The sequence below is a fragment of the Pseudochaenichthys georgianus genome, unplaced genomic scaffold, assembly GCF_902827115.2.
Source record: "Pseudochaenichthys georgianus unplaced genomic scaffold, fPseGeo1.2 scaffold_454_arrow_ctg1, whole genome shotgun sequence".
Lineage (NCBI taxonomy): Eukaryota > Metazoa > Chordata > Actinopteri > Perciformes > Channichthyidae > Pseudochaenichthys > Pseudochaenichthys georgianus.
This window is the reverse complement of record NW_027263019.1, coordinates 56,739-72,500: the sequence shown is the minus strand read 5'-3', so window position 1 is coordinate 72,500 and position 15,762 is coordinate 56,739. Positions and strand designations below refer to the sequence as shown.

Sequence of the window (15,762 nt, the reverse complement as noted above, 5' to 3'; positions counted from 1 at the left end):
TCCAGCTCTCCTGATCGGCCTTTATAGAGAGCACCGATCAAACTATTAAGAGTGAATATCGGTCGTTAATAATCGGCGGCCAATCAATCGGAGCATCCCTAATTATTACTGCACATTTTGACCGGCAGGTTTTGAATTTACCGGTTTTTTAATAAATTTGACCAGCTAAAAACCGGTAATTACCGGCTAACTGAAACCCTGGTCCCAACCTATCGTCTGTGTATACAGTCGTCTAGCACTGAATCCCCTCTCGCAGCTGTGTGTCTGTGTATTCAGCAGGATGTTTGCAGGAAGTACTTAGAGTAAAGTTGTTATATATATTAGGGCTGTCAGTTGATTGAAATATGTAATCGCATGATTGTCCATAGTTAATCGCAAATTAATCGCACATTTTTTATCTGTTCTAAATGTACCTTAGAGGAATATTTTTCAAGTTTGTAATACTCTTGTCAACATACGAGTGGACAAATATGCTTTATGCAAATGTTTATTATCATTTGAACAATGACAAAAATTCTCATGAATATTAAACACAACAACCTCTGACCTCTGACATTAAAAATATTTGCCTCAATTCAACCTGGAACCTCTCATACAATATAAAGTGTGTGTGTGTGATGGATCGTTGGAGCTATGTGCAACTCAAGGCATATGCTCGAACGGGAGCTGCAATCATATTGCACTATCCGTGCTGAGTGTGCTGACTTTTCGAACAATGCCCCACTGTCTGGCTACCTGCATAAAGTCAAGTGCTCTGCGCAGTTGTCAGCGAAATGTCGCTCCTCTGTATTCATTTAAACGGCTCCTTATATCCGTTAGCGCAGCTAGCTAGCACCAGATGCTAACGACAACAACAACAATACACGTAAGGTCTCTCTCTCGCTCCCTCGCGCCACACATACACACACCCTCCCGGTCCTCCCGATGGCCAGTCGGTGCCTGCCGGTGAGCGTGGAAGTGTGGTCTTCCGCCAGCAGGCAGTAGGAGCGGGGCTGTCAGCATCAGCTTGTAGATGGTATTTTAAACTCGATGCGCTCTGAAACTACGGGGCGGCAGAGGACAAAAAATACACATGCGTTAATCGCGTTAAAATAATTAGTGGCGTTAATTTTTGTTTGCGTTAACGCGTTATTAACGCTGAGTTGACAAATATGACATGTGGGGTTCCTCAAGGCTCCATCTTGGGTCCTCTTCTCTTTAACATCTACATGCTACCACTGGCTCAGATAATGAAAAACAACAAAATAAGTTACCATAGCTATGCGGATGACACACAAATGTACATAACCATTTCACCAGGAGACTATTCTCCAGTTAAAACACTGAGTAAGTGCATTGAACAAATAAATGACTGGATGTGTCAGAACTTTCTCCAATTAAACAAAGACAAAACTGAGGTAATGGTTTTTGGAGCTAAGGCAGAACGTATAAAAGTGAGCGCTGAGCTTCAGCCTGCAATGTTCAAAACAACAGATAAAGCCAGAAATCTAGGTGTAGTCATGGACTAAAACTATTAAAACAATTACTAAATCAGGCTACTATCACCTAAAGAACATATCTAGGATTAAAAGACTAATGTCACAGCAGGATTTGGAAAAACTTGTCCATGTTTTTATCTTCAGTAGACTCGACTACTGCAATGGTGTCTTCACAGGTCTCACTAAAAAAACTTTTAGAAAGCTGCAGCTGAATCAGAACGCCGCTGCTCGAGTACTCACTAACACTAAGAAAGTCGATCAGATCACTCCTGTTCTGAAGTCTTTACACTGGCTTCCTGTGTGTCAAAGAATAGATTTCAAAATACTGCTGCTGGTTTATAAAGCACTGAATGGTTTAGGCCCAAAATACATTTCTGATCTTCTGCTAAATTATGAACCATCCAGATCTCTCAGGTCCCCAGAGTCAGAACTAAACATGGAGAAGCAGCGTTCAGTTATTATGCTCCAAATATCTGGAACAAACTCCCAGAAACCTGCAGGTCCGCTGCAACTCTGACTACTTTCAAATCCAGGCTGAAGACTTATCTTTTTGTCGCTGCTTTTAATTAATTGAAACTGAGCCGTTGTGTTCATCAGTAAAGTGGAACTTCTGTGTGAACTATTCATATCTTAAACTGCACTGTAACTTTTTATTCATGTACTTTTTATTCATGTATTTTCTCTTTTAATGTTTCTTTTATTATCTTTTACTGTTTTTAAAATGCCTTTGTCTGAATGTCTTTCATTTTTGTAAAGCACCTTGAATTGCCTTGTGTTGAAAGGTGCTATATAAATAAACTTGCCTTGCCTTGCTTTGCCTTGAGGGACAGACTCAGGGGCAGGTTCTCAGGGATTTCTTGGCTTCTCTCCCCCGAGCCAGAAGAGGAACACTACAGCTTGGAAACACTTACTGTTCCTGAAATTATCAAATCTGTTGGGCATCAGGGACCTGAGGCAATTGTGGCAAGCATGGCGTTGTCTGAGGAGCAACAGGTGGCTACCACTGGTCAGTGAACCAACCCAAACTGGCATTTGTTCAGGAAAGGAAGGTTGACTGCCAGCAACTTTGGAGCTGTCCTGAGGTCAAAGCGTGTGACTGCTTCCCTTATTGCCAGGGTGCTAGGGCAACAACAAGCCCTTGATGGTGTTTTGTCTGTACAGTGAGGGACTATGAATGAATGTGAGGGCGTCAGGGCATTCACCACTGCAACCCAGATGCAGGTCCATGAGTCAGGTTTGTGGCTCTCCCAATCAGGATTGTCGGGGGCATCTCCAGATAGTCTGGAAGGGTCTCCCGCTGTGCTGGAGGTAAAGTGTCCCTACGGAGCCAGGGAAATGACAATTAGTGAAGCATTGCAAATCAAGGGCTTCTGTGTCAGTAAGGAAGGAGTAACATTCAGCCTGCGTGAGGAACATCCTTACTGGCACCAAGTGCAAGGTCAGCTTCACCTCACTGCAAGAAAGAAGAATAAATTGTGAATCGTTTTTAATTTACATTTACTCGCCTTTGCAATGTTGTGGTTGATAGAGTGTTAGGTTTCCTGTCAGCTTGTCTGTTGGGAAGATATAAAATATTAGTTTCATGGAAGTCACACCGTCACATATAAGAGCATTAAGACATACAGTACATAGGCTAAAACAAAAACGTCTAAAGATATAACCTTGCACTTTGATAAGTCTCCTGAACATTTTCACTATTTTGACATTTTTATAGATCAAAATTGAACTAAATAAATAAATGGTAGATTAATCCATATTGAAAATAGGGGTCAGCTGCTACACTAATTATAATAGTTATAACTGTATTGATCCCAATTTGGGAAATGTTTGTGTTGCAGCAGCATAACAATAAAAACAAAATATAAGTTATTATATATACAAAAGTATGTTAGGGATGGAATATTAAATTGAATATAAATGTAAAATGCACATGTGATTTTACGTCCAAGAGAAGCTATGGAGCAGAGAGTTCTCTGCCAGGCAGAGGTGATTTGTTATTAGTTCAATATGTCAAACTGATTTCCCTGACCACAATCTTTAGTTACGTGGTGAAACGTTATGCTGCTTGTACTAATTAGACTTATCATATAAGCCACACAGGTTTTAATAGGATTTATTCATTATTTTTACTTATGTTGCGGTCTTTTCAGCAGCGCCATCTCTAAAACGGCGATACAGTCACTACTAGGGGTGTAACGGTTCACAGAAGTCACGGTTCGGTTCGTACATCGGTTTGGGGGTGACGGTTCGGTACGGTTCGGTACAACAGGAAAAAACAAAAAAAAAGTCCCGAATGCGTAATTCCAGGTTTGTTGTTATTTATTTTTGAACAGGAGTGCAAGTTTCAGTTTCAAAATAAGGAACTCTGACATTTTGAATAATTAACTGTATTAAACAGTTAAAAACAAACCACAAACAGTACCACACACACTCAGATGGCCATAGTATCTATAATGGCTGATGTCAAACTAAAAGGTTTCATCAAGCTGTAAAACTAAAAAGGATGTCTTGAAAATATTACATCATAAATAATAAGAAAGTGTTTCAAGAGCGCAAAGTCGTTGAAAAACATATGCCAAAAGCTTCCGTTATTTATTTTGGTCTCAGGCTTTATGTCTATTGGCTTCTTACAAACAGCGGGGATCAGCTGTTGAACTGCTGCTGTCTTTTGCCGGGCTCCGGTGAGTGGCAAATCAGGGTGATGCCTTCTGATATGATTTAGCATGTTTGGCGTGTGTTGTTACCATTATCATACCGCACCACTGTAGAACAACGCCGACACACCGTCCTCGTCGGATCCACCACTCGCACACTTCATCGTTATTGTAGTCCACAGGGAACCCGACATGTTCCCACACAGCTGATTTAAAAAAGCAGGTGGGTTCTAGCTCCTGTGTGTTATCTGAACTCACCATACTAACTTTTCTTCTTCTTGTATTTTGTTCGTTTTGTTGTTGTGTTTCTTCTTGTTCTTCATTTGTTGTTTAAGGGCGGCTGGCAAACAGCTTTTAGGCACAATACCGCCCCCTGGATTATAAATAGTGTAGTGTAATACTGCCCTGAAGGACAGACTTTTTTCCCACTCGTAAAAAAAAGGCGTATTCGCCGTGTGACTGCATGTGCCGAACCGTGACGTCCGAACCGTGACCGTACGGGACGAATACGGATACCGTTACACCCCTAGTCACTACCCATCATTTAAATTTCACCGTGTGATGCCCCTGTGGGTCCATCAGTAGAGAGGGTGTGGCTGTTCTGTCTGTGCTGCATTGGCTGCATTGATTGCAGTAACTCAGGGCACCTGGGTCTGGTACTCTGCAGCTATTTTAAAGCCTCTCTGCTCCTGTTTGCTCTCTTGCTTGTTTCCTGCAGGCACCCGGCTCTGATGAGTATGAACCACAGTTGACTTGAACAGTATTGTGCAAATAAACACCCTTTACCTACCCGTTGACATGTTGTGTCTCCTTTTTGTTGTGGCCTTTTGAGCCAGGTCGCAACAAATTGGGGCTCGTCCGACGGGTTATTTGTTTAAAAAGTTTGTGTAGTGCTCAGGGCACATGGTGTCATTGAGCAGCTGATTCATTGTTGTGGTACAGCTGTGTGCTGGCTTGTCGCTGCTATTTGGGGGACACATCATGTCTTTTGGGGTTTCAGGAAGCTGTGGTGTTTGACATGTCGTCAGGTTTTGTGTGCCAATCAGAGGGTAAGATGTTGCTGTTTGTTACGCTTTTGTAAAAGAGATTTTCCCCGCTAGGCTTAAGTGGCGTTTCCCCTTGGGTTGCGTCTGTTTTTTTTTGTTTTCATAGTGTTGTGGCGACGTGGTTAGTGTCAGCTGTTTTCGGACAGCTGTCTCGGGGGCACGTCCGCGTGAGTTATTGGTGTTACCTGCGTGCAGGTCGCTCCATAACTCCGCCGGGTTCCAGTGCGTAATTACCCACCGCAAGCCACATGAAGACTAGGGGAGATTAGGAAGATTTTGTTTAGGCAGTTAGGGGGAAGTTCTCTGTTGGGTCAATCTTATGCCCATGCGTGTTGGCAGTTTAATACTTTGCTTTCTGATTGGCTATTATGACTTTGTCAGCGTTTGTGGATGCGCCCTCAGTGTCTTTATTAGATGATTGCCAGAAGGCGCAGTTGATCGAAATAGCAGAGCACTATGACATTGCTGTGGTGGGGAGCAAGCGGAAACATTAAAACTGTCATTGTGTCATCTTTGTTTGAGCAGGGGGTGTTGCAGAAGAGTAAGTCTGGTGCGGCAGGGTTCGTGCCGGTAGTGGTTCAGACAGTTGGTTTGACGTTCGAGCAGCAAAAGGAGCTTTTGGCCATGCAGTTTGATCAGGAGAGGTTGAGGTTGGAGCAGGGGAAGTTACAGTTGGAGATGAGGTTGGAGCAGGAGAAGTTACAGTTGGAGTTGAGGGGTCAGCAGCAGGAGGGAGAGAAGCGTTTAGAGGTGGAAAAGACGCTGGAGGTGGAAAGGATGAATTGTGAGGTGGAACATGCTAGATTACGGCTGATGGGAGAGGGCAAGTTTTCTCCAGGGGAGGTTGGTGGGGATAGGTCGGCATCAGGCAGTGGCGACATCATTTCTTACTTGCGATTAGTGCCAAAGTTCAATGAGCGTGACCCGGAAATTGTTTTCACTCTATTTGAACGCATAGCAGAGGCAAGAAACTGGTCAGATTCGGACAGAGTGCTGTTACTTCAGTGTGTACTCACTGGGCGAGCACAGGAAACCTATTCAGCTGTTTGTGGCGAAAAGGCTTTGGACTATGATAGAGTAAAATCAGCGGTGTTGAAGGCTTACGAACTAGTTCCTGAAGCGTATCGTCAAAGGTTCAGAAATTGGGTCAAGGGCGATAAGCAGACACATGTGGAGTTTATCCGTGAGTTAACTTCTCATTTTCAGCGGTGGTGCGCGGCAGCAAAGGTTGCAAGTTTTGACGGTCTTTGTGAACTCATTGTCTTGGAACAATTTAAAAACATTCTCCCTCAGCGTGTGGCCACTTATGTGAATGAACAAAAACCTTCCACCGCGTTTAGAGCTGCTGAATTAGCAGACGATTTTGTGTTGACACATAAGGGCAGTTTTACTGAGAAGTATTCTAGGGGTGATTGGAAACGTGGAGAAGACGATGGCTATGCCCGCGGTGGTGCAAAGTTTTCACCAGGCTCCTCCCGTAGATTTGTAGGTACAGGGCGACCCGAGGGGGCCAAAGTGGACCTATGTCATTATTGCAGAGGAGAGGGTCATTGGAAGGAGCAGTGTCCGTTGCTGGAAACTAAGTGGAAGCCTCGTTTGGCACCACATGCTCCAGCCATGTGTTGTTCTGCCGTGTTGAAAAAAAACCCGTTGGGTGTAGGCTCGGGCATGGTGCCTGATAGGAAGCCGATTTGTGCTGACCCGGATGCGGGTTCTGGTTTTGAGCCGTTCATCACTGAAGCGGTTGTATCAGTAGTCGGTAGTGACAAATATGTGTCAATTAAGGTGTTGCGTGATACAGCGGCTAGATACTCATTCATTGTTGAGTCAGTGTTGCCTTTTTCGTCGGAGACAGAAACGGGGGATTTTGTGCTGATGAGGGGCATGGAGATGGGCTTGATTCCTGTGCGACGTCATACAGTAGTGCTGGATTGTGAGCTGGTACGTGGAGTTGTGTCTATCGGCGTGCGTCCCGCGTTGCCACTTGATGGGATACATATGATTTTGGGCAACGATCTCGCTGTGTGGGCTGGTGTGCCACCGCCTGTGGTGGTTTCCAGGCCGGTGTCATCTGGGGAGTCAGATGAGAGTGGTTTGCAATTTCCAAGTTTGTCTCCAGTTTATAATATTGCACGTGTGCAGAGCCGTAGGATGTCCACTGACCTACCTGTTTCGGAGTCTGGAAAAAGTGGTCCAACAAGGTCCTTTGACTTTGAGATCGAGACAAAGAAGAAGGAGAAGACAGTCAAAGTGGTGAAGGAGAAGAAAGAGAGGAAACCCTGCAAAGTGAAGGAGAGGAGGCCGAAGAAAAGAAGGCCGAAGGAGAGGAGGCCGAAGAAGAGAAGGCCGAAGGAGGTTGGCGAGGCCGATGAGCGCTTACATGCTGTGGCTCAACGCCAGCCAACCCAAGGAGGAGTGGGACATAAAGGCAGTGGAGGCGAAGAAGCAGTACGAAGTCGCAAGGCTGGAGTTAAGAAGAAGGATGTTGGGTTGTCGTGGACCCCTTTGGGGCCCCGTCTTAAGGGGGGGGCTGTGATGCCCCTGTGGGTCCATCAGTAGAGAGGGTGTGGCTGTTCTGTCTGTGCTGCATTGGCTGCATTGATTGCACTGATTGCAGTAACTCAGGGCACCTGGGTCTGGTGCTCTGCAGCTATTTTAAAGCCTCTCTGCTCCTGTTTGCTCTCTCGCTTGTTTCCTGCAGGCACCCGGCTCTGATGAGTATGAACCACAGTTGACTTGAACAGTGTTGTGCAAATAAACAGTGTTGTGCAAATAAACACCCTTTACCTACCCGTTGACATGTTGTGTCTCCTTTTTGTTGCGGCCTTTTGAGCCAGGTCGCAACACACCGTGACAGTTTTTTCTGACTGTGTTTCCTGTTTCCTGCAGACGTACAGCTGCTGGTGGTGGTTAAAGAAGAGTTTCTCCCTGACCAGCAGGAGTGGAGCACCAGTCTGGACCAGGAAGACCCAGAGTCCCCCCCATACATTAAGCAAGAACAGGAGGAACTCAGGATCAGTCAGGAGGGAGAGCAGCTTCAGGAGCTGGAGGAGGCTGATATCATCAAGTCCACCTTCACTCCTGACCCTGTGAAGAGTGAAATAAAGAGAAACCTCAGTCCTCACAGCCTCATCAAAGACAAACTGAACACATGGAAACAGAAGCTGATGGAGATGACTGTCGAGGACCAGAACCTGCCAGGAACTCAGTTCCAGAAAGCAGTTTACAACCAAAGACTGAGGACAACACTGGAGACTCTTCTGAACCTGACTCTGGAGACTCATCTGAACCTGACACTGAAGACAGTGCTGATTGGAAGGAGACCAGAGAACCTGCGTCAGACTCAACCTCACTGAAAAATAGACAAGAATCTGTCAGTGATTCAAGCCATAGTGCTGTAAAGAAACCATTTGGCTGCTCTGTGTGTACAAAATCTTTTGCAGATAGTGAAACTTTAAAAAAACACATGAGAATCCACACAGGAGAGAAACCATACAGATGCTCAGTCTGTAAGAAAGCTTTTTCACAGAATAGAAATTTAAAGACACACATGAGAGTCCACACAGGAGAGAAACCACACAGCTGCTCAGTCTGTAAGAAAGCTTTTTCACAGAATAGAAATTTGAAGACACACATGAGAGTCCACACAGGAGAGAAACCACACAGCTGCTCAGTCTGTAAGAAAGCTTTTTCACAGAATAGAAATTTAAAGATACACATGAGAGTCCACACGGGAGAAAAACCACACAGCTGCTCAGTCTGTAAGAAAGCTTTTTCACAGAATAGAAATTTAAAGGAACACATGAGAGTCCACACAGGAGAGGGAATATACAGCTGCAATGTTTGTGACAATGGATTTCAATGTCATAGTGATTTCAAAAGACACAAGTGTGTTGCTCGTCAGTCCTCACAGCTTAATGAAATTCAAACTGAAGATAACAGAGAGGCAAAGCCTCCAATCAGCAGCTCAACTGCACACATGGAAACAGAAGCTGATGGAGAGGACAATGAATAAGTCTTGACAGTTCACATGAGAAAATTCTGTCTGACTGGATTAACATTGTTGCACAACATTCATATAAGACTTAAATGAACTCCATCTTTATCAACATAAGTGGAGAATATGTTTAATGTTTTTGTCATTGTTACGGATGCTGTCTGTCTGCTTTTTAATCTGCCTGTGAGTGTTTTCAGCTGTGTGTGTGTTCATGTAAATGAGCTGTGTGGTTGCGCCAACATCATTGGCTGCCCATCTCCTGGTCCGCCTCTGAAGATGGGGATTGGATTGACGGCGTCCAATCGCAGCGCACAGCCGGCGCACACCTGCTGGGGAGGAGTATAAAGGCTGAGCACGGACAACACTCTGGAGGCTCTGTATTGTGTGACAGATGCCTCAACCCTCTCATTGTGACAACGCCTTCCTCCTGTGATTCTGTAGACTGACTAGCAGTGTGTGTTCTGTGCTTCTGTAGACTGACTAGCAGTGTGTTCTGTAGGGTTCTGTGCGAGCACTGGTTAGCAGTGTGTTGTGGTATTCTGTGTTTGGTGTAGGGTGTGTGTGTTGCGTAGATCCAGGTTGCTTAGCTCCTGTAGAACCGCACTTAGGATAGTTACCTTGTGAAACCGCTTAGACCCAGGTGATTAGTACCTGTAGATCAGCATTCCTGTGTGTATATTGCGTAGATCCAGGTGATTAGCACCTGTAGATCAGCATTCCTGTGTGTATATTGCGTAGATCCAGGTGATTAGCACATGTAGACCCGCACCAGCTGTGTTTGCTCACAGTCCCGTTTTGTTGTTTGTTTCCACTTTAGAAGTGAGGTATTTTCTTTCTTTGGTATAGTACTGGGCTACTCTCTTTTGGAGACCCTTTTGTGAACTAGTGACAGCTTGACCCGTTGTTGGGCCAAGCTGTTTGTGTGCAACGTTTTGCTCAGTTTGCCGTTACCAATAAAACCACCGGTAACCAATACCAATTACAAACTGGTCGTGTCATTTCCCTTTCTTACCCCTAGGAAAGAGGGAACGTAACACGTGGGGGCTCTCGTCCGGGATCTTTAAATCAATTCCTGGGGTTATAGGTGGTTGTGTTGTGGCTAAAAACTTGGTAAAACGTGTGGGCGGTACACTCAGGTATGGCATGGTTCGACATAGAAGTGTTCTTGGTCTGGCCGTGCTATAAGCAGCTGGACCGATGTAAAAAGGACGATCTAATGGAGATAGCGCCGCACTTCAGTCTTGTGGTAAGTCGGCAGATATTAAAGAAAGAGTTGAAGGCATTGGTGGTGGAAGAGATGGTGAAAAAAGAGTTATTGGTACCGGCTGTACCGGTTGAGCTCCCAGTGTCTGATGTGGTAGCTGAAGACCCGTTAAGTCAGAGTCAGGCGGCGAAGTTTATAGGTACCGAGGAAAAGAGTGATGACAGCGAGGGGGGCGAGTCGTGTGAGGCATCGCTCACGCCGTCTCGCAGAGGTCCATCCTCTCCTGTGGGCAGCACAGATTCCCGGGAAGGGAATAAACTAAAAATCCGTCTCGCCCGGCTTCAGCTAGAGGCTAAAGACAGGGAGCAAGACAGGCAGTTCCAGTTGGAAATAAGGAAAATCGAGGCAGATAAGGAAGTCCGGATACGGATACGGCAGATGGAGCTAGACTCCGAACTGCGCGCATCCGGTGTTGTTGGCAATCCTAGAGAAAGCTTTTCACTTCCTTCTCATCCACCTGCCTTCAATGTAGGAAAAAATGTTGCGTTGGTACCGGTTTTCCGTGAGACTGAAGTGGATGCGTATTTCGGTGCGTTTGAACGCATGGCAGCGGTATTACAGTGGCCGGCTGACGCCTGGGCTCTGTTAGTGCAGTGTAAACTTCACGGGAGAGCTCAGGAGGCGGTTGCTGCTCTTTCAGTGGAGGACAGCCTAAATTATGACCTGGTGAAGCGTGCCATACTTAGGGTGTACGAGTTAGTTCCCGAGGCTTATCGGCAGAAGTTCAGGAATCACAGAAAGGGGGCTAATCAAACACATGTCGAGTATGCCAGGGAGAAGGGGATGTTGCTCCATAAATGGATTGATTCATGTGACCCTGCAGAGTATTCTGCCTTTAAAGAATTAATCCTGATGGAGGAATTCAGGAGAGGATTGCCTGACCGTATTGTGGGGCATATAAATGATCAGAAAGTGCAATCTCTCCGCAGCTGCTGTACTGGCAGACGAATATGTGCTAATGCATAAAACGGTGTTTTCTCCGGCTATTGCTGAGAACTCTCGCCGCATGCCGGGTGCACCTGTTGGTCAGCCAGCGAGAGTATTCACGAGGAACAAAGAGGAGAGAGAGTGTCACTATTGTCATCAGCCTGGGCATCTTATTAATAATTGCCTAATTCTGAAGCGGAAGGAGCAGTCACCAAATGTGACCAGGCCGAAAGGCATCGGCTTAATCAACACTAAATCACTCCACCACACCTGACACTGAGGAAGAAATAGATCCCTGTTTTAAGCCTTTTGTGTTCGATGGGTTGATATCACTAACGGGTGAGTCAGACGATCAGAGACCCGTCCGCATCCTACGAGACACTGGAGGCTCACAGTCAGTGATTGTTGCCTCGGCTCTGCCATTCTCAGACAAGTCAGCGTGTGGGTATGGATCACTATTATGTGGCATTGAAATGGGTTATGTGCCCCGTCCCGTACACAATGTACACATACAGTCAACATTAATTACTGGAGTTTTCCCTGTTGCTGTGTGCCCAGCATTACCTATACGGGGTATAGTCCTTTTAATGGGGAACGACATCGCAGGAGGTAAGGTAACTCCTGCACTTGAAATATTGGATTCTCCTCAGACTGTGTTGTCTGAGGCCACAAATGCTCACATTTTCCCCATTTGTGCTGTCACCCGCTCGCAGGAGCATAAGAGTGACTAGGAGGTGTCGCTAAATGATACTATGTTTGGGACCCTGTTTACAGATGAAAAAATGCTGGAGGAAAAGCCAGTAGTGGCGAATTCCGTTCTCCCTGCTATGACCGCTGCGCCAGCGCAACCTGCCAGCCCAGCCGTTGACGGATCCACACTCCCGGTAACCTGAGAGCGGTTACTCACCGCGCAGAGGGCGGATCCGACGCTTGCGAAGTGTTTCGAGCAGGTGGTGAGTAATGACAAAGCAAGGGGTGAGAAGGTGGCTTATGTGTTGGATAAGGAGATATTAGTGCGCCAATGGTCCCTCACTGCTACTCCTGAAGCTGACTGGAGTGTAGTGCATCAAGTAGTCGTGCCGGTGCCATACCGTCAACATGTGCTATCTGTAGCGCATGAAAGTCAATGGTCGGAACACTTGGGCGTGACAAAAACCTACCAAATAATTCTGAAGCATTTCTTTTGGCCAGGTTTAAAGAAAGATGTCTCTAGCTTCTGCCGCTGCTGTCATGTGTGCCAGGTTGTCGGTAAGCCTAATCAAAAAATTCCGCAGGCTCCGTTACATCCCATACCTGCTATAGGTGAGCCCTTTGACCGGGTGTTGATAGACTATGTTGGTCCTTTACTACGTACGAAAACAGGTCAACAGTATTTACTCACGATAATGTGTACGTCGACTCGTTTTCCGGAAGCGATTCCGCTGCGTAGCATTACTTCAACATCTGTAGTTAAGGCCTTGACGAAGTTCTTTTCTACATTTGGAATTCCGCGAGTAATCCAGAGTGACCAAGGGACACATTTTAAATCTAAATTGTTCAAACAGGTCCTCCAAACACTGCAGGTTAAACATGTGATATCTAGTGTGTATCATCCCGAGTCGCAAGGGGCATTAGAACGGTGGCATCAGACCTTAAAAAGCATGCTGCGAAAATACTGTATGGAGACAGAAAAAAATTGGGATGATGCCACCTTTCGTTTTGTTCGCAGCCCGTGAAGCTGTTCAGGAGTCATTAGGATTCAGTCCCGCGGAGCTCATCTTCGGCCATACTTAAAATCCTTAGGCCATACTTAAAATCCTACACGATGAGTTTCTTTCGGCTGATAGTCCTCCTGATAAAAACGTATTAGATTACGTTAGTCAGTTCCGTGAGCGTTTGCACCGAGCAAATTCACTCGCTAGAGAGTCGCTCTCCGCTTCACAAGCTGTCATGAAGCGTAATTATGACCGTGCCGCTGTCCCTAGGCACTTTGAAATAGGTGACAAGGTCCTCGCCCTATTACCTATCCCCGGCTCTGCGCTCTCAGCCAAATTCCTCGGTCCATATGAAATCCACGATTGTCTTAGTGACACGGATTATGTTATTTGTACTCCGGAGAGACGGCGCAAAATGCGCGTCTGTCATATTAATATGTTGAAACGCTACCATTCCCGCGCCGCCGCTGATAACCAGCCTGCCGGCTCGGAGAATCAAAGAGTAGCTGTTTCGGCGTTAATAGTGGTAGATAGTTCCGGCCCGTCTGACGACGGTTTGGTAATGCGCTCACATCACCAGCCGGGTGCTCGGTTGTGCAACTCGGAGATGGTAAAGACATTGCCCACTGTGTTAGGTCATCTGCAGGAGGCCCAGCAGCATGACATAACCCAGTTGGTGGATCGATTCCCGAGCCTTTTCCATGATGTCCCGACACAAACTAATGTGATAACGCATGACATCGATGTAAAGGGCGCGAGGCCGATTAAACAGCATCCGTACCGTGCCAACCCGACCAAACGCGCACTTATGAAACAGGAGGCTGACTATCTTGTAGCAAATGGCCTGGCGACACAGAGCTCTAGCCCATGGTGTTCGCCGTGTCTGTTAGAGGCGAAATCTGATGGTTCTCCGTGCTTTATTACGGACTACCGTAAGGTGAACGCTGTTACGGTGTCTTCTCCGGAATAAGCAATTGTAACGCATATTTGGATGATCTCATTGTGTACACGCCCACATGGGAGATGCACATGAAGATCCTGGGGCAGGTATTCACCCGGCTCGCACAGGCGTCTCTTACTTTGAATCTGGCCAAATGTGAGTTTGGTAAAGCTACGGTCACCTATTTAGGAAAGCAGGTTGGGCAAGGCCAAGTCAGACCAGTGGAGGCTAAGGTTACTGCTGCCCGGCACCAGGAGTGATCTCCGCCGTTTCCTCGGCATGGCAGGCTACTACCGCAGTTTCTGCCGCAACTTCTCCACTGTAGCCCAACCCCTAACTCGGTTGATAAGTCCCAAGGTGGATTATGTTTGGACCCCTGAGTGCCAGCATGCATTTGAGTGTGTAAAGACACTTTTGAGTCACGCTCCTGTGCTCGCTGCTCCCGATCTTGCTAAACCCTTTAAACTCGAGGTGGATGCTAGTGCAGTGGGGGCCGGTGCTGTTTTACTGCAGGAAGATGCGGCGGGAGTCGATCATCCTGTCTGCTATTTCTCCCGTAAGTTCAACAAACACCAGGTACGCTACTCTCCCATTGAAAAGGAGACCCTTGCTTTGTTGTTAGCTCTCCAGCACTTTGAGGTTTATGTCGGGTCTAGTTCTTTGCCGGTTGCAGTGTTTACCGATCATAACCCCATTGTCTTTTTGTCCCGCATGTACAACCACAATCAGCGTCTCATGCGGTGGGCTCTGATCGTCCAGGACTACAACCTGCAAATCTGCCACAAGAAAGATTCAGAAAATGTGTTCGCAGATGCTCTGTCCAGACTGGAGTGACGTGTTCTGTGGTCATGGTGTTGTGAGGTGTTATGGTTCACAAAAACCCTGTGGGGTTTGTGTTTTAAGGGGGGGGGGGGGGGGTGTTACGGATGCTGTCTGTCTGCTCTTTAATCTGCCTGTGAGTGTTTTCAGCTGTGTGTGTGTTCATGTAAAATGAGCTGTGTGGTTGCGCCAACATCATTGGCTGCCCATCTCCTGGTCCGCCTCTGAAGATGGGGATTGGATTGACGGCGTCCAATCGCAGCGCACAGCCGGCGCACACCTGCTGGGGCGGAGTATAAAGGCTGAGCACGGACAACACTCTGGAGGCTCTGTATTGTGTGACGGATGCCTCAACCCTCTCATTGTGACAAAGCCTTCCTCCTGTGATTCTGTAGACTGACTAGCAGTGTGTATTCTGTGTTTCTGTAGACTGACTAGCAGTGTGTATTCTGTGATTCTGTAGACTGACTAGCAGTGTGTTCTGTAGGGTTCTGTGCGAGCACTGGTTAGCAGTGTGTTGTGGTATTCTGTGTTTAGTGTAGGGTTTGTGTGTGTGTGTGTTGCGTAGATCCAGGTTGCTTAGCTCCTGTAGAACCGCACTTAGGATAGTTACCTTGTGAAACCGCGTAGATCCAGGTGATTAGCACCTGTAGACCCGCACCAGCTGTGTTTGCTCACAGTCCCGTTTTGTTATTGTTGTTTCCACTTTAGAAGTGAGGTATTTTCTTTCTTTGGTATAGTACTGGGCTACTCTCTTTTGGAGACCCTTTTGTGAACTAGTGACAGCTTGACCCGTTGTTGGGCCAAGCTGTATCGATTTGTTGTATAAATATTGCAAATCAAAACCTTTATTCACTAATAATTACCAAACATCGTAGTTCTATCTCCTGTTATCAATGCATTCACATTGCCCGCTATGAACTTCCGGGGAACGATCCTCGTC

At 46.4% G+C, this 15,762-nt stretch overlaps 1 protein-coding gene across 1 annotated transcript in view; it reads left to right on the top strand.

Annotated features, from left to right (window-relative positions):
- The window catches only part of LOC139433444 (uncharacterized), a 37,644-nt gene extending 29,107 nt beyond the window's left edge, over positions 1-8,537 (top strand). The window contains exon 3 of the mRNA XM_071202468.1: positions 8,068-8,537. Coding sequence (XP_071058569.1) covers positions 8,068-8,534 — 467 coding nt within the window. The 3' untranslated portion in view covers positions 8,535-8,537. The remainder of the gene's footprint in view (positions 1-8,067) is intronic.
- The last annotated feature ends 7,225 nt before the right edge of the window (positions 8,538-15,762 follow it).